The 21,629-nt window shown below is 52.5% G+C and overlaps 3 protein-coding genes across 4 annotated transcripts; 1 reads left to right on the top strand and 2 right to left on the bottom strand.

Moving 5' to 3' along the window:
• Positions 1-2,747: 2,747 nt before the first annotated feature.
• On the bottom strand, positions 2,748-4,101 carry TOMM6 (translocase of outer mitochondrial membrane 6). The gene is made up of 3 exons (XM_054568755.1): positions 3,911-4,101; positions 3,290-3,394; positions 2,748-3,064 (listed from the first exon to the last, which is right to left on the bottom strand). Exons 1-2 carry the CDS (start codon positions 4,036-4,038, stop codon positions 3,298-3,300), a joined length of 225 nt encoding a protein of 74 aa, XP_054424730.1. The 5' UTR covers positions 4,039-4,101; the 3' UTR covers positions 2,748-3,064; positions 3,290-3,297.
• Positions 4,102-4,597: 496 nt separating this feature from the next.
• Positions 4,598-8,294, bottom strand: PRICKLE4 (prickle planar cell polarity protein 4). Its single transcript, XM_054568753.1, has 6 exons — positions 8,151-8,294; positions 7,548-7,652; positions 6,700-6,837; positions 6,236-6,439; positions 5,474-5,678; positions 4,598-5,010 (listed from the first exon to the last, which is right to left on the bottom strand). The coding sequence occupies exons 1-6, from the start codon at positions 8,280-8,282 to the stop codon at positions 4,640-4,642; spliced, it is 1,155 nt and encodes a 384-aa protein (XP_054424728.1). The 5' UTR covers positions 8,283-8,294; the 3' UTR covers positions 4,598-4,639.
• On the top strand, positions 5,224-20,622 carry FRS3 (fibroblast growth factor receptor substrate 3). 2 transcript variants are annotated; one of them, XM_054568751.1, is made up of 6 exons: positions 5,224-5,293; positions 14,476-14,564; positions 15,506-15,692; positions 17,652-17,813; positions 18,976-19,133; positions 19,419-20,622. In XM_054568751.1, exons 1-6 carry the CDS (start codon positions 5,287-5,289, stop codon positions 20,328-20,330), a joined length of 1,515 nt encoding a protein of 504 aa, XP_054424726.1. In that variant the 5' UTR covers positions 5,224-5,286; the 3' UTR covers positions 20,331-20,622. The 2 variants fall into 2 exon arrangements, with proteins under 2 accessions (XP_054424726.1, XP_054424727.1); XM_054568752.1 differs by lacking the exon at positions 5,224-5,293 and adding an exon at positions 12,832-12,931.
• Positions 20,623-21,629: the final 1,007 nt, after the last annotated feature.

The raw sequence follows: 21,629 nt of genomic DNA, 5'->3' as shown, positions 1-21,629 counted from the left end.
TCTCATGTGTGAAAGCAAATTATTCTCACCAGCAAGATCTGAAATGTTTTGTAATGTCCAAAATCCGTATTTGTGATTATTCATGAAATGTCTGCTTCTCAAGGGAGACTGTGTACCCCACTCTCTTTCACTACCCTTTTTATGTTTAAACCGTTAATTCGAGCCTTTTCAAATCAGGCTGGGACAGCTACCTTTCTTAATCATGTACTATACCCCAATCTGGGGTTGTATCTTATGAGCGGAAGGGTTGCTTTTGCAGCTGGTTGGGAGAGCACAAACATTCAAAAAAAGGCTTCTTCATTTTTCTAATGCTGGGCAATTTATGGAAGAAATTAAACAAAAATGGTTCCCCCTGAAATGCTGCCTTCATTAGTTTTGAAGTTCTTTTCTGGAAAATTTCAGAAAGCAGTGTAGAACACAATCCCCTATAAGTGAGCCTTTAATTTAGATTTTAAGGCAAGCCAGTGCACTGTTTAATATGCAAAAGAGAAGGCTCAAAGCACCTGTCCCAGCCCTTCTACCCTGCAGGTGCTGACCAGGATGGCGCTGAGTGACTGTGGAAGGTTAAGACCCAGTTTGCTTACCTGCAGGACTGTTCACAGTCCTTTTACTCGAACCTCAGAATTTCCACCAACTTCATTAAGATTTCACTAAAGAGTGTTTAAAGCCCTCCACTCAAAGCACATTTAATGATTGGGTCCTTCAGCCTAATAACTGGTTTATTTAGGTGAAGAGGTTCTATCTTTGGAGTAAAACCTTCCATGGCCACTTATTTTTTTACTGGGTAAGTATGCATCTCCCTGGTGGCTCAGACTCTTTTTTTAAGTTCACCCTACAGCTGAAAGCGCCTTCCAGATATGACTGAGTTTAGCTTTTATCTTCCACATTTAAATTACCCACTCTCTCGGTCTAGGGCTTTGACTTTAACCACTGTGTACTCGTTCAACCCATACATTGCTCTAAATACACCACAGCTGCTATTGCATTGATGTGAATGGTTATTTTTGTGGGCTCTTTCCATACTTATTCTATTGGCATGTTTTCATTTAAAATCTGAATAGTGTAAGAGATTTTCATAGTACTGTGTTAATTAGTGTGGACTGAAAACTGACAGGATGTAAAAATGACTTCCCTTGGAGAGAATGTTATGTGTTGGATGGTGAAAGCCAGCACTTTCATTTATAGAATGATTATTCATCATGATTTTTGAAATGATAGATTTGGTAGATTTGCTAGTCTTACCACTTTGAGGAATTAAGCCAATTTAAATGCAACTTTAACTTACCAGCATATGGCTTTACAAACCAACAGTGAACACATTAAAGCTAAAACATTTTTAAATTTTTAAAAAATTTTAAAGTTGACATACAATATAAAATATTAAAATTTTGAATGAAATTTCAGTGATGATTGTGAAAGCTACCACGTCTTAATTGTTGCTGGGTTTTGATTTTTAACTTTGAAAGTTCTTATGAAATATAACTGCTCACAAGAGATCTAGTAGCAGACTTCAAGGATGTAAGTTACAGTAATGAAAAAACAGGAGGCGCTCACATTTGTCTTAGTGTCTGATGCAGGTGGGAAGGGGCATAGATCTATGCTGTGGCTTAAACATTTCCTTCCTGGTCATGATTTTAGGGTTGATGGCTTCAGACCTAAGCCTTGCTCTCATATGTGTGTGACCCTTCCTGACCTTAGCATTTGGTAAGACATAACATAAGTCTGTCACATCATCTGTGGTTCCCACTGTAGACTCTTAAAGGGTCTGGGTTTCAGCCACAGCCCTGAATCCACTGGCTCAAACTTCTTCCTCCTATCAGACTGGGACCTACCTGATTAATACTCCTAAGAGAATGGTGCTTTTTAAAAGAAAATATATTTAAAATCTAATTCTCAAACAGCTTTCTTAGTGAGACCTATGCCAGCAGAGTCAAGAGGGACTATTTTGTCCTATTTATATTTAGGGAATAGATTGCTAGAGACAACATCTGTCAACTGTGACAATTAGGCCACTATGGTACATTTATACTGACTCTCCTTTCCAATTCATGTCCCTTAATCCCATACCAGTTCCATAAGAGACTTGGCACAGAAAAGCAGTATTTTTTAAAATGCCTACTAGAGTAAGTTAACCAGGAAAAGAACTGCACAGGGCAACCTGTCTGTTTCCACATCTCTCCTACGTGAGTCTTTCCAGGCCAGTTCGTACATACTCCATTTCCAAAGAACCCCAAACTCCTGGACAGTGGCACTACTATTTCTGACCCTGAATTTCAGGGTCAGAAAATACCTATTTCCTTGTGAAGGAAGCAGTTTTCTCAGGCAGACAGCTGCTCATTTTTGTGGCCACCACCCAGGCTTGCTTAACACCTTGCCTCCACCTGCTCATCACTGTCCTCTTTCTGCCGTTCTGTTACAGCAACAATGCCTTCCTGGTGCCTGGAAAACCCACCTGGTGCACTAACATGCTATGCAACACCAGATGGCTTCTTCCCCTAGTAATGCTCAAAAATGGAAATTCCTCAATAAGCTTCATTCTATGTTAACATCAATGTACGGTGGCTAGTTTCCAATGCTTTTTTTCCTTTTAATATGAAGCAAACCACCTCTGTTACAATCCATGTTTGGGGCTTGTTCCTGTCTCGAGTGTGAAATATAAATCATGTTTTTATGGTTTTTGTAAATCGACTTTTTACACCTTGTTTTTGTAAACTGAAGTTTCTTATTAAAAAATATTAAAAAATGGCTTTGTGTACAGTCTTTATTTCAAATAACATTTAAAATGCCATCAGGTCATTCCTCAAGACGAGCAAAAATCACACGCGGCAGAAACTTAGGAACTATGTACAGAACTTTACAAAACAGAGGACAATGCTTTAGCTGAAGCCTGACTGCTGAGCAGAGAATGGAGTTCTGAGTGAACTCAGCGAAGAAAGAGATCAGGCAGGGAAGGGAAGGTACCCGTCTGAATCAAACTTCCGCTGTTATCAGGGCAAGTCTTGTGATGGTCACAAATTGGAGGCTCGGTGTTTGAAGGTTCAAGTACAGCATGCGTTCCATGTGTCTGCAATCAGACGACAGGACAACAGGTGGTATTAGAAATGTAAAAGCACTGGAGGAACATTGGTAGACTCAAATCCCTTCTAACATGAGAACACAGTTAACTAGAATATTGCTAAGGGTTTTACATCAAGCCTCCTTCCTAGATTTTGCGAACATCTGATAAAGTTACTGCTTCTCCTAGCCTGTAGGAACCTTAAGACACACTGTGCAGTGGTTAAGTGCCTACCTATTTGGCTACACCCCTGGCTGAGGTGCCATTAGGTCAATGTCACTCAAGTTCCTGGCCAGCCAAACTCCCGCAGCGAAAAGTCCCAAGTTTAGGATCAAGTTCCTGGAAAAAGAATGTATTCTATTAACCCTGTGGTCACTGAGTGAGTCACTTAGGGGGAAAAGGCTTCCCACCCCCACCCTGGGGAAAACGAGGCAAAAACACTTCCTAGATTGCAGGAGCGTTGGTCGTTATATGGTAGGTTGTCCAAAACCCACAGTTACTTAGACTTGGTTTCTGTGTCTAATAAGAGGTGGGTCAAACGCAAAGACCAACTAAGCACTCGTTCGGGGGCCGAAACGCCCATTTATGTGTTAGCGCCTCCTCTTCCCGCCCCCCTTCTCCGTCAGAGTGAAATTCTCTAGATCTCAGGGAGATGACAGAAAAGATCCGCTTCTGCCGCACGGGAACTCTCCCGGTCAAGGACCTCAGCAAACCCCGGCCAAAAACACCTAGAGGCCTAGACGCTGGCAGTTTCAAAAACCCGCAAGCGCCAGCCTGGGCGAAGGAAAATGCGGCAGGTTATGTACACGGACGCGGAGGGGGCAGAGAGGGACCAGACTCCCAGGCCTCGGTTACCTCCGGAAGTCATTCCTATCGGTGGCGAAGCGGTAGACGCCCCGAAGCCAATCTCCCACGTTGTCAGGAATTTCGGAAGCTTCGTTTGCCGAGCCGCCAGGGTTCACACCAGCCCCACTGGAAGCCATCGCAGCCACTTCGCGCCCCTCAAGGCTTCTGACGTAATCGTGTCGGCGCAGACGGATGACGCAATTTCCCGTCTCGCCCGCTGGCCCGCTACTGGCAGCAGAGGGCGCCGTAGCTTGAGCGAGGTCCATCGTCCGCGAGACCGGTATCACTCTCGGGCCGAGCGCCCACTAGCTCTGCAAGAGGAGGAGCGATGCCGGGCTCTGCAGTCCCCCGGTCCGGTTCCACCTCCGGCTCCCTTCAGGCCTTCGGCTAGCCAAGCCGCTTACTTCACACGTGGTCTCTGAGTGATCGTTTCATTGGCTCAGGAGGAGGATGCTGGGGATCGAGATGCCCCAGCCACAGGTGTCGGAGTAGGGGCTAGCTCAACAGGGGCTGCAAGGCTTTGGAGAATGGGGTTCCCCAAGAAAGTCTCCGTGAAAAGTCACAGAATGCTTGGGCTGAAGAGGGAGTACTCAAATTTGCCATCTCGCTACCTTCCCCAGGCGTGTCACTGATTGCATTCAGTCTATGATTTTTATAGGGGGGTGGGGAGAGAAGAATCTCCGTCTAAAGCCTTACAGATCACACCTCCCCCAACTCTCCGTTCTCTGGGCTGCGCAACTAGCAAATGGTGCAATGCTTCCTGGACGTGTCGCTGCCCTCAGCTTGCAGGCTTTCGGGGGTCATACAGAGCCGGGGAAGGCGCTGGCCTAAGAAAAATCCTTCGGGTTCAGAGTCAGAGGAAGAGGAGCAGGTGGGGCAGGGGACGTCCTCCTTGGGATCAATGGGCGTCTCCAGGGGTCCCTGCTCTCCCACTTTGGGTGCCTTAGCCTTGTCCCCTGCTCGGCACTCCTGCTCCGGGTTGGTTCCAAGCAGCCCCGTCTGGGTTTCCTGACTGGAGCTGGCAGCAGTAGCAAGGGCTGCTCCGGAGATGGTCACGCAGTGTAGTGGGGCGCGGTGCCCTCCTTCAACTCCGTCGAGCCCCGCCTCCCCTGTTCCGGGCCGGGTAAGGCACGCCAATCTCAGAGCCCCGAATCCACGCCCAGACTCGGGTGGGGGGGCCCTAAGTAGCTAAGTCCAGCCTCCCGGCCCTCCCCTGAGCGGTGCGCGCAGCCACCGCCGCGAGTCCTCTCCGGGGCTCCCCACCCATCCCCGCCTCCGCCCACCAGAGGGCGGCCGCGTCCCCAGTCCAGGAGCGAGTCCCGCGCCGCAGCCTCAACCGCGGCGCGGGGTGGGCTCGGGAGGCCCTTGGAGCGCTCCGGCCAGGGATGCGCGGTGAGAGCTGCGGGCCCCGAGGCTCGGGTCTGGGGGATGAGGTTGGAGGACTAGGGGCGCTGCTGGAGGGACGGGACGGCGTAGGACCGGGGCGAGGGTTCCAGCCCGGGAGAACTCCCTCCTCTGCCCAGCCTAAGACGTTGTCCCCTTCCCCTTTGATTTGCACCTTCCCTCCCTTACCAAGGGACGACCTTCCTTCTAGGGTCGCGGCCGGGCTCGAGCCGACGTCCGAATAACGACTCTTAAAGCAGCTGGGGCAGCACGGGCCGCCCCCCTGCAGGGCATAACGTCCTCCGCCCAAGGGCCCGGCGCAGTCCTGGCAGCAGAAGTGGTTCTCGTGCCAGCGCTGTCCCTCCGCCTCAGTGCAGCGCCGGGAGAAGATCAGCTGGGAGAGGGAGAGGGGAACGGCTCATTCATTCATTCACTCATTCATTCATCCATCCAATAAGCACGCCTCATAGCCAGTTAACGCTAAAGCACGGCTACGGACATTCCCATTTGATCAACCCAACCACTCTCCGACGCAGGGAGGGCTGATTGGCTTAGCCAGGATCCCCCCAGCTAGCTGGTGGCACAACCTAAAGTGCGACCGGATCGCCTGGACTCCCAACCCAGGGTTCCGTGCTGCCTCATGCTGATATTAAGACAGTTCCTCTCATGATTAGGCACAGGGCTGGGCACCCAGCATACTGATGGGAACATCTGTCCAAAGGTCCCTGCTCCGGAGAAATTCTCTCAGTCCCAGAAAATATGGGGGGGACTGCTTGCAGTGGGGGAAGGCGTAAAGGTCGCACATGCTCAGAGCTCAAGTCAGAGCAACGGGAACACAAAGGTCCCAGGCTGGCGCCTTGTTCTCTCTACTGGACTCCCTAATACTGGGAGAGGGTTCCCTTACGTTCTGTGGAGTTGGACCCTGAACAGATCCTCCGCTCAGAGCTGTACCTGGTCACAAGCAGGGCAGCGTGGCCTCAGCAGCTCAGCATGATGACGTCCGCAGTAGAGATGCCCATCGTGGTAGAAGTAGATGAAGTTTATCAGGGCCTGGCCACAGGTCTGGCAGGCAAAGCAAGTCCGGTGCCAGCAGCGCCGCTCTCCTGCCAGGGCTGCAAATACTCCACATTCCCCTGGCCTCAGCCGCTCCCTGCACTGCCAGGTGGAGGTGCTGACTTGTCAGAGGTAGCACCACCCTCCCAGCTTCCCTCCTGGCTCTTCCATCCTAACCCACCTCCCCTGCAGGCTCACCAAGAAGCCCCAAACTTGGTTTCCCTTCTCTTAAGGTTTGCCAGACTATCAATCCCCAAACCCCCTTTTGTCACTAAAGTCTCAGAAGCTAGCTCCTTCTGCAGTACTGAGAGGGCAAAGAGTGGAGGAAGGGGACTATTGGGGCGGGGGGGGGCACTACATACCTTCTCACAGGTGCATTCTTTGAGCTTGGGAGGTACCAGATGCGCCACCCCCTGTCCCAGGGCCTCCCGCCTCCGCTGGGCACAGAAGAGCCGCAGCTCAGCCAGCTCCTCCTCACCAAGGGCCAGGCAGTATCGCTCCTGCAGAAACAGGTTCCATGGTGCCAGAGAGAGCCCCAGCAGGCAAGAGTGGAATTTAAGTGGAGTGAGAAGGGTTAGCTGCTGGGTCAAAGACAGGTTGTAAAACCTCAGGGAGATGCATCCAATAACAGAATAGAAGGGCATTGTGATGGAAAGGGAAAGAGGGATAAGAGTGCCAATAAATCCACCTCAGTCTTACTCCCCCCATGCCACCCAGGAATGGTCATCACTCAGGTCTGACATCATCCACATAGCACGCAGCCCTGTCACCATATACTTAGGTGCTTGCTCCCAATGAGCTGTAGGTCATTATCACTTCCCATGGTGTTTTCCCTATTTATTCCATATTCTCCTGTCTGGTCTTCCCAACTGAATTACAAGTCTTTATTTAGACTAGGCACACATAAGGCCTCAATAAATACTTGACCATACCCCCTACATTTGTACATTCCATTATTTGTTTCAAAAATCGTTCATATCCATGTTCTCATTTGCTCTTCAGTTAAGCATTGTGGTGGGCAGCACAGCCAACATTGTAGATCATTGTACCCATTATGTAGATGCAAAAATTCAGGCTGGGGTGGGGGAATGGCAATGGCTTCCCCCAATTAGTGGCATAGCTAGGCCTTAAATCCATGTTCCCTGACTGTAGGACCAAGGTTCTTCCCACAGCACATAGAGAGAGGGAGGCTATGGAGAGGGAGACCCACATCGCTGTCCTGTGGAGGGAGCTGCTGCAGGAGCGTCCAGAGTCCAGGCCAGTTTGTTCGGTTGGTGTCCAGGTCTGGGAGGCCCCCGCTCAGGACATCAGGATCCTGAGGAGACACAACAGAGGATGAGGAGTGGAGCTAGGTTTTCCTTCTTTTCCCCCTTTCCTTCCCTTTTCATTGCCACCTCTCCCCCAATCTGAAACAACATCTAAGCACCCCCCCCATTAGACAATCAACTTCAAGATCACTAGGACAGCTGATCCATGCCTGCATTTGTAGTCTGACTGGTGGAGGTTGGGGAGGCCTCAAAGCCCAAAACCGCTCCCCTTCTTACTCTTGAAATCACCCCCTTCACTCAGGACCAAAGCCTCTCAGGTCTGCTTTGACAATACAGACCCCCTATAAGAGATAATGTGTATTCATGTGAATACACTTAAAGTCAAACTCTGTCCTGAGGGGGCTGTGCCAATGGACTCCTGCAAAGAGAAAAGGGTCACAAGAGGCGGGGCACAAAGGCTAACTCCTCCCAGCTGGTGGAAATGGGAGGAGGGCCAAAGGGCAGAGGCATGTTGATCTCAGAAGAAAAGGTAGGGCTCCTACTACCTGAGCAGAGCGCTCCTCAGGGTCCCCCTCTGGCAGGTGGCCTGGGTCGCTGTCTAAGTTCGCCATCGGACCTGGCTCCTGAGCGGTGAGGCCCTCCCCTTCGTGGAACCAGGCAGAGTTCAGCACCGACATTGGCGGCAAAATCTGCCCAGAAAATAACAAGAACATCTCCCATTTATTTGGTCCTTACAATGTGCTACTAAGCAGTACCAAGTGCTCTACAGACATTACCTCATTTGATAACCAAGTGAGTTAGGTGGTATTTTTTGTCTCCATTTTACAGATAGCCAAACTGAGGCTGGGTGAGTGTAAATGATATGCCCAAGGTCATAGAGCTAGTAAGTGGTAGAGCCAGATCTTGAGGCCAGGCCTTTCAGCTCCAGGGTTTCTGAAACTCAAACCCTGGGGTCCCCCAAGATTGGAATGGAGGAAAGAGGAGGCAACAGTGGGAGGAGAGGGCATTTTGCCCTTCCGGTGAGCCTTTGGGCAGACTGACCCCTTCTTCCCCACCTCCCTAGCCTTACTGCTCACCAGTTCTCATTGTGTACTTCTGAGGCCAGTGAGTCTGCTTCCTCCCCACTCCCTCCACAGGCCCCAGACTTCCAGCTGTAGGCCTGAGCCAGGTGAAAGGACCACTTCACCAGGAAGCCCTTTCAGCCTCTTCAGCACATAACTGTTCTCCTTTCCCTGAGTTCCAGAAGTAAGTACAATTGGTGTCCCAAGATTTAGCACATAACTTTCTCTTTGCTCCTTGTGTCTTCCTCAGCTCCTCATCTAGTCTACAAGCTCCTCCAGTACAGAGGAAAATCTTGTGTTCCCATCTTCAATCTATAGCGGCAATTTCACTGGACAATTCTAAGTGCGCCTTCAGCCTTCCTCTGGGCAAGCCCTGGTATGACCACAGTGCCTTGGGGGTAGGGGGTGACTACTGAAGTAGAAAAGGAATGAGCCCTGCCCACAAGGAGCTCATAGTCTAGTAGGTAAGACAGAGATGAAACCAGGCAGAGTGGGGCTAGAGCTCTGGGCAGGTATACACAGCACCGTAAGGAGAAAAACAACCAGGGCAAACTTTTCTGTATACTCTGTGCCAGGGGCAATTCTAGCATTTTACATAATATAACCCATCCTCACAACAATCTTATGAGGTGGTTCCTATTTTCCCATTTTATTGTTGAAACAAACTGAGGTTAATTAACTTGCCAAGGTCACATTGGAAGGCTAAGGGGAGCTTTAGGAAAAGATTGCCTTTGAGAGCTGGGGTGGATTCTGACTGGCAGCAGGGCACAGGGGGGCGTCACCAAATCCCTGGCCTCTATAAGACCCTGCTATGGGGGTGGGAACAGCGTTTGGACTTTAACAGTGTGCTGCTTCCCAGCCCACAGCCCCATTCAGCACCCCTTCAGATATCCTGTGCCACCCTTGCCTGTTTCCTGGCCCCACACCCACCTGCTTCCTTCCTGCTCTGTCAGTCAGGTCAGGTTTCCTGTGGAAAGGCAGCCGGCATGGGCCATTCACACTCAGGGCCAGCAGCAGCCACTTCCCCGAACAGTAGTGCCCCTGCCCCGGGCAGCAAGAGGTGCTTTGGGGAGGAGGCCACCCAGGAAGAGGGGGGATACCTGGGGCCCCAGAAGGAGACTTGCGCCCTCTCTTCAAGGTTAGTTCTAGTTCGCATGGAATTGTCCCACATAGAAACAATGAGCAGAAATCAGCCCTCGCCCCTCACCCTTCCATCCCGCACAGGGGCGGCCTAACTCCACCTCTGCTTAGCCCTAGTCCCCACCTTTCTTACATGTTGATTCCTTTCAGAATTCCCCTCCCTCTGGCCACCCCCTCCCCTGCCCCGAGACAAGGGACAAGGCTGAACCCCTCTCCCACCTGCGCGTAGGTGCAACCAAGCTCACGGAGTTCGACCTTCCCGACCTACCCCTCCCCTAAAGAGCAAAGTCTGAGCCGGAAAGGTTTCCCCGACAGTGAGAGGGAGAAGGAGAGAAGTGTCCGTTCCGGCCAAGTACCCTCTGGGTAGATTCCCAAATTATTTTTCTTGGGCTTCGCGGGCCACCCCTTGCAGGCGGGGCGTGGTGTGGTGTCGAGGCAGCTGGGGTTCCCACTCTGGCTGCTGAAGTTCAGAGAAGGGGACGGGATTCTGCCGGGTTCTCACCCTCTCCGTGTCTGGGCGGTTCTGGACAGACCCCGCCGTCGTGCCCCTCACCCAGTCTCCACCCGGAGGCCCAGCGCCCGCCTCCGCCCGCCCCGGGAGCGCAGCCCTTCCTCTCCCACGCCCTCCAGGGCTGGTAGAGCAGGGTGGCTCGGGGAGGGGCCCGGGCTGCAGACTCAGGAAAGCCTTCGTGGGAGCCCGGGGTGGAAAGTGTACTGGCTCCACTGCTCCCCACTGCTATGGGCTCAATGCCGGAATCGCGCCCTTTGGGGCGCCGAGCAGACACCCAGGAGCCTCGTTTATAACCAGTCCTCTGCCACTCGTGGAACATAATGCCTTTCCAAGCACGCAGGTCCCCCCCAACCCTCCCTCTGGTCTTCTGGCCCCGCCCCTCTCTGTGTCCCCACCCCACCCAGTTCCCTCTACTTTCTCCCCAGGGGGCCCTTCCCCTCCCTTCCTTAGCCTCTTTCCTGGGTCTCTTGTACTGCCCTTTTCTCTTTCATCCTTTTAGACCCCTCCCCCATCTTTTGTGTTTTTCCTCCGTCGCTGTCCCTTTCAGCTCCGGGAGTGGAAACCTCTAGTCCCACTTCTGGTCCGCTCAGCCCCGCCCCTGCTCCCGCCCCAGGCTCCGCCCCGCCCCCGCCAGGAGCGCCCAGTGGCTGTCCAGGAGCGCCCTCTGGCGTGTGCACATGCTCCCTGCTCCCGACTGCAAAGTCCTCCAAAGGGACCTTCTAGGCTACGCGCCGGTCGCCCCTAGCGGGTCCGCCCGCCCGCAGCGTCTCGTTGGTGCTGCCGGTGACCTCCGACCCCTTGGCTGCGGGGCGGGGCAGGGAGACCTTAGCTCCGGGCGGCCGGCGGCTGCTGCAGCGGGACCCGGGAGCGGGGCCCGGCGCCGCCCGGGCCGCGGGGCGATGTGAGTGGGGCGCGCCGGGGCGGGGACGAGGCGGCTCCAGAGAGGCCGCACCGCGCCGCGCTGCAGTCTCCGCTCCCATCTGCGGAAATCCCGGGCGGGCGGGCGGGTGGTGGAGCCCCGGGGCTGGGGGCTGGGATCCGGGGACGACGCGCGGAGCCGAGCTCCCCCCATTCCTTCTCGGTGCCTAGAAAGCTCCCTGATGACCCTGCAACCTAAATGCCTCTCAGTCCTCAGAACCACCCCACCCCCATCCCCGACACACCTTCGCACGTCCTGGTGCCCTCAGAACCCCTCACTCCTGCGAATTTGCGATACGCCCACAGAGCCGCGTTCTCTGCTGGATGCCCGAAAATGCTTCCACGGCCCTGAAATTCCTCTGATTCATCATATCCCCCTCCCCATTCTCCTTGCACCATATTCAAATCCAAAAAAACTGCCCATGTTTCCCCAGCCCTCTCATATACTTTGAGTACTCATAACCTCTTAACTCCCGCTGCCAATCCAAACCTATCCCGTACCGGAGCCCCCTTCTCCCGTCCCATCCAATGTAACCTCCCTCATTTGGCTGTCGTGAAATGTCCTGATGATCTTCCTAGAGAAAGGGGGACAGGAAAAGGTGCAACGCCCTCCTCCCTGTAGTCGGTTCTTGGTTTCACCCCCAGACTCCGTGTTGGTTGGTGGCTCAAGCCGCAGTGTTTTCCCAGCCGCCTGTCTTTAGGCAGTGCACACCTCCCTCAGCCTGCTTCCACCTTTCAGAGAAAAAGCCAGACCCAGTGGGCAGGGGTCCATTCACCTGAGAAGCTTTCCAAGGATGCAGATCACAAGGGCCCTGGGAAATGATAGTGTTTTTACAGAGACATGGGTGGGATTTCAAGAGTCTCCAGGGTCCTGGCCTGTCAGGTTGTCTACCTGCCACTAGATCCCTGAAGTTTTGGTTTATTGTTAGCATTGATGTTAAAACTTTAGGCCTTTGAAAGCTTGGAGAACAGAAAATCTAAAAAAGCTTCCAAATGTGAGATTGTCCTGAAAAGGGAAAATTTTCTTGAGGTTTGTCCACATACTTACCTCTACAGGTTATTTAAGTTGCAAAGCTCCACGGTTTACAAATATTTCCCTTGAAAACTAAGGCCTGGGAGTGGGAGTGGGGAGGATTTGACTTGGCAGTCTCCCAAACACTTAGTAACAACAAAACAGACTGCAGTATTAATTTCTGAATCTTAAGCCAGTGCTCTTTCTAATACATTATAGTGTTGTTTTTTTTTTTTTTTTTTGAGAAACCCCTTTGTAAAGTTCTCTGCAAAGATAAGATGGTAGTTTTGGTGTTGGTTGTAACAGGATTCAGATGGGGTCTGAGGCCCCTTAAAAGATCTTGTGCTGCCTCAGACTTTGCTAGGGGAGTATCTTCCCAGGCCTTATGGAGCTCAGAATTTGTGGTCCCTTTGCCTTTGATCTTGCTTTATTCATTGGTGTTTCTGTCCCATTACAATCTGGAACAGATACCCAGGTGTCATGGACTGACAGCAAGTCAGTTTCATTAACAATTGGTGAGGATGGAATGTTTCAACTAACCTGAGGTCTCTGCCTCCTATGCTAGGTGAACCCCAGGTGTGTCCCGGAGGGATCCAAGTGACTTCTCTGCAGACCGCTTGCCATGATGCCCCACCACGAACAGGGGGAATAAAGTGGGGGCCTTTCCCCCATGCCCCGCCAATGGTCAGTTCCCCAATGGCCTGGGTGAGGTGAGAGCTATGTATAGGAGCCACTTCCCTGTCCAAAGTTGAGAGGAATGGAGGGTGCAGGTCAGGCTTGTGCATGGCTTTATACATTCAGCAGTAGTTCTAGAAGGATATCTAATCTTGCATGCACATTTCTTGCGATACGCCCACAGAGCCGCGTTCTCTGCTGGATGCCCGAAAATGCTTCCACAGCCCTGAAATTCCTCTGATTCATCATATCCCCCTCCCCATTCTCCTTGCACCATATTCAAATCCAAAAAACTGCCCATGTTTCCCCAGCCCTCTCATATACTTTGAGTACTCATAACCTCCTCTTAACTCCCGCTGCCAATCCAAACCTATCCCGTACCGGAGCCCCCTTCTCCCGTCTTGAAGCAACTTGCAGCCCCTTAACTTCTGGTTGGCATCACTTCATGTGTTTGCTTGCTCCATTAGGTCCCTCAAGCCTAGTGGTATCCTCTCCATCTTAGGCACAAGTCCTACTACTCTGGTGAGCAATCTCAGTGCCATAATCTTGGAGGGAAAAGGCAAGAATGTCTCCCCTTTGTCCAAAAGCAAACCTAGCATTTTTTTTTTAATGAAGAATTGCCTAATCAAGGTTATAAAAAGTGTGCTGTGTTTTATTTTTTTAATCCTCACTCAAGGATATGTTACTAATTTTAGAAATGAAGGGAAAGGCGGGGAGAGAGGGAGGGAGAGAGAGAGGAGCATCGATGTGAAAGAGAAACATCAATCAGTTGTCTCCTGTACGTGACCCGACCTGGGATCAAACCCTCATCCTAGATATGTGCCCTGACTGAGGATAGAACCGACAACCATTTGGTGTATGGGATGATGCTCCAACCAACTGAGCCACCCAGCCAGGGCGAAAAAAGTGTGCTCTGTTTTAAATGTTGAGTCTTCTGAGTGTATCTTTTGACTGTAATGTAGCACCTCACATGAAGAGAATATAAAAAAGATGAAGTTGAGGTGGATGTTGGGATAGTAGTGAGAGAGGAAAAGAAGATTTGGATGATGTGAGAACAGTGAGGTGAAATAGGAGAAAAGTACAGGCCAAAGTGTCGGGGACTCCCAAATTAATTTCTTTGCTGAACCTGGACAAGTCCCTAGGCTGGCACCCAACTCTTTCTGATGGAAATCACTTCTGGGTCCCTGCCCTTTTTTTTTTTTTTTTTTTTTTTTTTTTTAATGTTTTTCTTGCTGACCAGGCCTCTTTTTCCTCTCATTACATTGGCCAAAACCAAGCATGTACTTTTCAAGGTCTAGATCAAATGATAGATCTGAGAAGCTCTTTCCATACCCCTAGCAGCATTAATCTTTAACACATCTTAATTTGAGTTAATCTTTATCCATTGTGTGTCTGGCCCTGGATTGAGAGTGGGAATTTCTTGGGAGAGCGACTATTCCATATATTTCCTTGGGCAGAGTAAGTGATCACAATGCGGTGGTTCTGCTAGAGTTCCCTAGAGCAGGACTTTGTGGGACTGACCTCAATGACTTATTTCTTATGCTTTTCCCTAGGGTGGGCTCACTGCTCTGACACCATGGGGAGCTGCTGCAGCTGCCTGAATAGAGACAGCATCCCAGACAACCACCCCACCAAGTTCAAGGTACCCACAGCCGCCTCTCTTGAGTTTCCAACATGATTTACTGGTCTCAAGCCCCCAGCTGTCAAGTTGCCTCAGCCTCCCTAGATAAGGTGAAATGAGCCCCGGCTGGTGTGGCCCAGTGCACTGAGTGCCGGCCAGCGACCTAAAGGGTCACCAGTCCGATTCCCGGTCAGGGCACATGCCTGGGTGGGTTGTGGGCCAGGCCCTCAGTTGGAGCATGTGAGAGGCAACCCAAACAGCAGTTGTTTCTCTCACACATCAATGTTTCTCTCCCTGTCTTTCTCCCTCTCTTCCCCTCTCTCTAAAAATAAACACATAAATAAAAAGAAGGCAAAATGGCTGAGGCTGTGGGCTCATTAAGACTTCTTGAGATCAGGGCCTCTGAGGTGTCCTGAGGAAAAGGAGCCCAGGCCACTGTCGTTCAGCTCTTGGTATTACCGGGAATGGAGAAATGCCATAGTATAGTAGCAAAATATGTGATTATAGATAATTCACTCCTGTCAGTATTTAAAACGGTGCTTAACACATGGTAATTACTCTATCAGGGTTTGCTGTTTGCTTTGGGAAGCTAAGACCAGGCCCCATGGGCCTGTGGGCCTGTGCACCCCTGGTCCCTCCCACCTCCCTGCCCTGCAGGGGAGCCCCCTCTGCTCTCCCTGCCTGTTGAGGCGCTGGTTTCTCCTGCTCACCACAAGAGGGAGCCCTGAGCAAGAGCCTGCAGTTGGGGAGGTGGTGGAGGCAGTATGTATTGGTTCTTTCTGGGCTTGATTCTCCCAGGGTCTTAAGTAATCACGTGGCTTTCTGTAGCTTCTTTGGTGAGTCAGGTGAGCGCCTCAGTTCCCCAGCCCCAGCCCTGCATCATCAACAGGCCTCCCAGTGGCTCAGGGACCCATACACACACTTGTTGGACTCACTCATTAACCCTCTGTCTCCTTCCCCAGGTGACGAATGTAGATGACGAGGGGGTGGAGCTGGGCTCCGGCGTGATGGAGCTGACACAGAGCGAGCTGGTGCTTCACCTGCATCGGCGTGAGGCTGTCCACTGGCCGTACCTTTGCCTGCGGCGCTATGGCTATGATTCCAACCTCTTCTCCTTTGAGAGTGGTCGCCGGTGTCAGACGGGCCAGGGTGAGTACCCACCCCCGCCCCATGCCAGTGCAGGGGCTTGTGCACCTGGGTCAGGTGCCAGGGTTGGAAGCCGTTCTCAGACTGGGCAGCTGTTGCCCAGCGGCAGGAAGGGTCATGGCCAAGAGCACCAGGTGTTAATGCAGAACTAAATGGACTCCCAGGCCAGTGCTCTTCCACTCCAGTCATTGCAGCTCTGGCCTGGGCCCCTCTGTGGGGACATTCATTGCACAGCCCACGTGAAAGAGCCAGTGCTCCCAGGCCAGAGCCTGCTTGGGAAAAGCGGTTGGTACTCCTCCCTCTGTTACCCCAGTTCCACAGTTCCCTGTTGCCCCCTAAGCAGGAGCAACCTTTCTTCTGAGCCCCCAGGTCATACACCCTAGAGCCCGTGAATAACGAAAGGTCAGGCAGGAAGCTCCTGTGTCCTTCGGGCTGAGTGGCTTGGGAGTGATAGATTTGGGGAGATCTCTTGGATCCCAGTGTACAGAGCAACCCTCAAGAGGCTAATCTTTGTCCCTCGTCACTTCTGAGCAATGGAGTGTGACGTATTCTTCCCTTCTCCCCTTTCTCCCTGCAGCCGAAAGTTAGGATTGGGTTGTTCCATGAGGTCAAGGCTAGAGCTAGCCATGGCTCTTTGAAGTAGTGGCATGGTCTAGGGTTCGGACCACGGTCTAGGCTTCTCTTTTAGGACCCAGATGTAAGCTCTGCAGAAGGCGTCCTTCCTGGGACTGCGCACGGGTGAAGTGAATGAGCTCCTTTTATGAGGCTGCCAGCAGACAGCCTGGGGGAGCCGCCTTCCCCTCCAGCGTCTGACCCTTGGAGCTCCTGAGGCAGAGGCGGTTTGCACCGGCTGAGCAGAGAGGGGGGAGGAAGGGCTTTCCCTGCTCCTGATGGTGTTCGATCCATACTTGGGGTCCTGGAGGGACCGCCCTAGGTCCCAGCACCGGGTTCTCCTAAAACTTCATGCTTTTGCAGCCTTTTTTAGCTCTTGACATACAGTAAGTGGCCAATAGAGTCTTTTTTGCTCTGCCTCTGTCCTTCCTGTCCCGTTCCTACAGACCTCAGTCGTCCCACACCCCAGCCCAGCTTTATCTGTCTTTGTTGTGGATATATGCGCATGTACGCCCGGAGGAGCCTCCCCTGAGCCCTGGGCCCCACTGTTACGGGGTGGGCGCAGAATCCCAGGCTGTCACAACACCCTGAGGGCGTCTCCAGCTCCCCTGAGTTACGGGTGGTCCTCCAGCCCAGTCTGCTGACCCTGGGCCTTTGAGTTCCTACATTAGAGTTTGAGGGACTATCAGGCGGCTGCGCTGAGGAGCCACACGATCATTTTGCTGTATTTGTCCTTTAGCTAGTCAGCCTGTCCTTTCTTCCTTGGGGTCAGGGGCCTGTACACAGTAGACATTGGCTCTCTGGCCAGGGTCTGGGCTTGGTATTCCTGAGCTAAGTACCCAGTGAACAAGCAGCGAACAGAACAGACCCTTTCCTCTCAAACAGCTTTGGGCATAGAGCTGAGGGCTGGTACCCTGAATGGAGCTCATTTTTCTGGGGAGCAAGGAGTAGTAGGCAGAGGGAGATGGGGATAGCGTGTGAGGAGTGGTCACTCATGTAATACTACCCCCTTCACTTTGATTTTCACATCTCTTCCTCTCACCTCTGTACACGTACCTCCTTAGGAAAGTGATTTAACCTCAGAGGAATATAGCTGAAGTATTAGATCTCAAGATGGAATTAGCTCATGGGGAGACAACAGCAGGGCGCTTGGGCCCAGCTCCTCCCATTTTAGGGTGTGCTGGGGAGAGAGTACTCAGGATGAGGGGGGCTTTCCCTGCTTCCTCCCTGCAGGCCTGGGTCTGGGGTTTCGAGATATTTCCTGAGCTTTGTGCATCATTGTAGCCTCTACGGTCCTTCCCAATTGGGCACGGGGTCAGAGCAGCCTCATTGCTTCATCTCTTGCTTCAGGGATATTTGCATTCAAGTGCTCCCGGGCCGAGGAAATCTTCAACCTCCTTCAGGATCTGATGCAGTGCAACAGCATCAATGTGATGGAAGAGCCGGTCATCATCACCCGCAACAGTCACCCGGCCGACCTTGACCTCCCGCGGGCCCCCCAGCCTCCCAACGGTGAGGAGACCCCTGTCCTTGGTACTGCTGTACACACATACGCACATAGGTACACACATGCATACACATGTACCTGTGAGTACAGGCCCAGGAAGCACCAGTCTTGGAGGCCTGAGTCAGGTCGGCAGGCAGGCAGATGGCTGGGTGAACCAGCCTTCCAGGGTCTGCAGCCATCAGAACCACCCTCGGGAACGGGTACGGCCTGACCTGCGCCAGCAGGTGCCTCCAGCCGAGGCTGAGGAGTCCTGGAACTTTTATTGACTGATGGGCAGGGAGCAGACAGGAAGACATTGGATTTCCATGGAAATGGCAGTCTGGAGCCTTTCTGCTTCCTCCCTTCCATCCACTGGGTCATACCCGTATACCTGTATTTTGCCGTGTATAATGTGCACCCATGTTTTTGGCCCAAACTTTCAGGAAAAAAATCTTTTAATTTTTTAATTCAATTATTTATTTATATTTGGATACTTGTTTGTTGTATTATAAAAGAATTTTAGTACTTATTTTTGAACATATGGTACAAGAAATTTTATGTAGTAAATAATTACAAAACACAAAAACAGATACAAGGTATTTCAGGTGACTACCCATGTATAATGTGCATCCTTATTTTTCCCTCAAAAATTTTGGCAAAAAAGTGTGCATTATACACAACAAAATACGGCGCCTTTCCTGTTGGCTGGTGTGGGCATCTCTGCCCGTGACCAGTCCCTGGAGAGTTTCCCACAATCTCTGTTCGTTCATTCACTGAGTCCGCACTGAGTATCCACTCTGTGTTCTGCACTCCGTGGGCTGGCATGTTAGGGATAAAAGAAGTGGAAACACAGTCCTGGTTTCAAGGAGCCTCCCTGGAGCCCACTGGCAGAGCTAGGACGAGGCTAAGGGACAGTCCGCTGGTGAGAAGGTGTGCCCTGCGTGTGTCTGGTAAGGCTGTGATGGGCCAAGTGGTACGGGGTTCAGGCTGAACTTCGAAGGAGATGATGGGATTTGAAGAACAGAGAGGTGACAGATAACGGGGGACCACTGGTTCAGTGAGGCTAACTACTTTGGGGGCCCTGGGAGTGTCTCCCCTCCAGTTGGAGGAGGAGTCCCAGGATGCTGCGCCCGGGTTTGCAGGTGGTTTAAGGACTCCTCTCACCTGGCTTGTCTCCTCTGTGCCCAGCTTTAGGCTATAACATCTCCAGCTTCTCCAATGGCTTCCCTGGGTGCCCAGGAGAGGGCCCGAGATTCTCAGCACCCCAGCGCCCCTCAACAAGCAGCCTTCGACACGCCTCCCTTGGGGAGGAGTCCACCCATGCCCTCATTGCGCCTGATGAGCAGGTGAGCAAGCAGCTGCCTCGCCGCCCGCTGTTGGTCTGGGTGGGAATAGAGGCCAGGAAATAGGGCACTTCCTCCCAGCAAGTATCGTGGAGGGAAGAAAATCTGTAGGGTCCCTTCCTGTCCCCAGAAAGGGAGGCAGCTTCTCTGGAAGGTTTGGAGGACAAGGAAGAGAGAGAACTCCAGCTCCTTCCCCTGGGCTTCTTGTCTCTCGTCCTCCTGTTCCTTCTGCTCTCCTCCCTCCCTGCCCTTGGGCCCTCCCTCTTCATTTGCCCTTTTTCCCCCCAGTCCCACACTTACGTCAACACTCCGGCCAGTGAGGATGACCACCGCAGGAGTCGGCACTGCCTGCAGCCTCTGCCTGAGGGTCGGGCACCCTTCCCTGCACAGGCCCGGGCCCCCGACCAGCGGGACCCACAGGCGTTCTGGCAGCCGGGCCAGGTGAAGTTCGTGTTGGGTCCCACCCCGGCGCGGCGGCATGTGATGAAGTGCCAGGGCGTCTGCCCCACCCTTCGTGACCCCCCTCACCACAACAACAACGAGGGCCCTTCTGAGTGCCCGGCCCAGCCCAAGTGCACCTATGAGAATGTCAGCGGGGGGCTGAGGCCAGGGGCCAGCTGGAGACTGAGCCCAGAGGAGCCGGGTTGGAATGGCCTTGCCCACCGCCGGGCCGCCCTGCTGCACTATGAGAACCTGCCCTCCCTGCCTCCTGTGTGGGAGAGTCATCCCCAGCAGCTGGGGGAGGAGGTCGGGGATGACGGCGACTCCAGGGACGGGCTCACACCTTCCTCCAATGGCTTCCCCGACGGCGAGGAGGACGACACCCCACTGCAGAAGCCCACCAGCACCCGGGCTGCCCTCCGCAGCCACGGCAGCTTCCCTGTGCCACTGACCCGCCGCCGAGGCTCCCCAAGAGTCTTCAACTTTGATTTCCGCCGGCCGGGCCCCGAGCCCCCGAGGCAGCTCAACTACATCCAGGTGGAGCTGAAGGGGTGGGGTGGAGACCGCCCCAAGGGGCCCCAGAACCCTGCGGGCCCCCGAGCCCCCGTGCCCACCATCCATCCTGTCCGCAGCTCAGACTCCTACGCCGTGATTGACCTCAAAAAGACCGTGGCCATGTCCAACCTGCAGAGGGCTCTGCCCCGGGACGATGGCACCGCCCGGAAAACCCGGCACAACAGCACCGACCTGCCTCTGTAGGGACTTCCTCCGCCCACCCCGTCCAGCCTCCCCCCTCACGCTCCCGTCCTCTGAATCCACACGCCCTAGGGTTCGGGGGTGCTTTGCAGAAGGGCATTGAGGTGGGAGCAGATGCTTCCCTGTGCTGGCTAGAGTCTCTAAAGGTATCAGCCACTGAGTGGCCTGGTCTCCCTGTTGGGGAGCAGAGGGGGTGACCAGGCGAGGAGGGACCCATCGTGTAAACTGTGAAGGGTTCCAAGACTGCATTTAGCATCCTCCCGTTACATCCATTTGTCTTGTCTGTCGTCTGTCATCTGTGTATTTTTTTTGGTTGAAATTTTGAAACATTTTGTACTTGTTGATTTTATTTATCAGTTTATTTTTCTATTTATTGTTTCAAATGTAATTTAACATATTTATTATTAATATAATTATTTTTAAATTCTGCTTTGGTGGAAGATACCAAATTCTTAGGGAGTCTGTTCTGGCATGGTTCAGGGGGCGGGTAGGGGCGGCCTCATAGGGGTAGGGGCTTCATGCTGTGAAATTTAGGGTGGCTGTGGTTTTTGTGTGAAGTGCTGACCATTTCCTTTTCCAAGAAGCCCTAGCCCAAGACCAAGCCGAAGCCCAGGATTTAAAAGTTGTCGGCGACGGATGCTCTGTCCAAGGAAAGTGACAGGACACGAGTCCTAAATTCAGGAAGGCGATTTGTAAGGAAAACTGCCCCGATGGGATAAAACCCTGACCCTCCGGGGTTGGCAGTGGCTTCGGGGAGGGTGTAGGTGGGAAGGGCTATACCAGAGTCACCTCTGGGACCCCTCATTGATTCTGTCTCCTGTCACCAAGTGGGTGACAGTGGATACTGTTCTCCGTTAACACCTTAGCCCAAAGTTGGACCCTGGATCCTCCTCTGGTGTGCTAGAACTTTTTTTTTTTTTTTTAAGATTTTATTTATTTATAGAGAAAGGGGACGGGAGGGAGAGAGAGTGGGAAGGAAGCATGAGGCGATTGCCTTAGGTATGTATCCCATTCGGCACCCTGGCCTGCAGCAGCCCAGGCACATGCCCTGTGACCTGCGCCCTGACCTGGGATCGAACTGAAGACCTGGTTTGTAGAATGATGCCCAGCCCACAGAGCCACACCAGTCAGGGCAAGGCTATAAACTTTAAACAGCACTTGACTAAAAGCCTAGGAATAGCAATAGGGAAAGACCCAATGTAATATGTAACTAAATAATATGGCTTGCAAAGTGTCACTTTCCCAAAGAACTGTTCCCCAGGAATGGACTCCTTGGGGTACCTCTACCCACCATGGAGGAGG

The sequence above is a fragment of the Pteronotus mesoamericanus genome, unplaced genomic scaffold (assembly GCF_021234165.1).
Source record: "Pteronotus mesoamericanus isolate MK-2021 breed Mesoamerican mustached bat unplaced genomic scaffold, CSHL_Meso_final contig_20, whole genome shotgun sequence".
Classification (NCBI taxonomy): Eukaryota; Metazoa; Chordata; class Mammalia; order Chiroptera; family Mormoopidae; genus Pteronotus; species Pteronotus mesoamericanus.
This window is presented reverse-complemented; position numbering and strand designations above follow the sequence as displayed.

Bases quoted from the DNA above. Each gene is read 5' to 3' on its own strand.
- TOMM6 (XM_054568755.1), bottom strand. From the start codon at position 4,038: ATGGCTTCCAGTGGGGCTGGTGTGAACCCTGGCGGCTCGGCAAACGAA. The intron at 3,395-3,910 runs GTAACCGAGGCC...TTCTTTTTCCAG, and splicing joins GATAGGAATGACTTCCGGAG to GAACTTGATCCTAAACTTGG.
- FRS3 (XM_054568751.1), top strand. The intron at 15,693-17,651 runs GTGAGTACCCAC...CTCTTGCTTCAG, and splicing joins CCGGTGTCAGACGGGCCAGG to GGATATTTGCATTCAAGTGC. The intron at 19,134-19,418 runs GTGAGCAAGCAG...TTTTCCCCCCAG, and splicing joins TCATTGCGCCTGATGAGCAG to TCCCACACTTACGTCAACAC.
- PRICKLE4 (XM_054568753.1), bottom strand. From the start codon at position 8,282: ATGTCGGTGCTGAACTCTGCCTGGTTCCACGAAGGGGAGGGCCTCACC. The intron at 7,653-8,150 runs GTAGTAGGAGCC...GTGTCTCCTCAG, and splicing joins CTGAGGAGCGCTCTGCTCAG to GATCCTGATGTCCTGAGCGG. The intron at 6,440-6,699 runs GTATGTAGTGCC...TCCACCTGGCAG, and splicing joins AAGAATGCACCTGTGAGAAG to TGCAGGGAGCGGCTGAGGCC.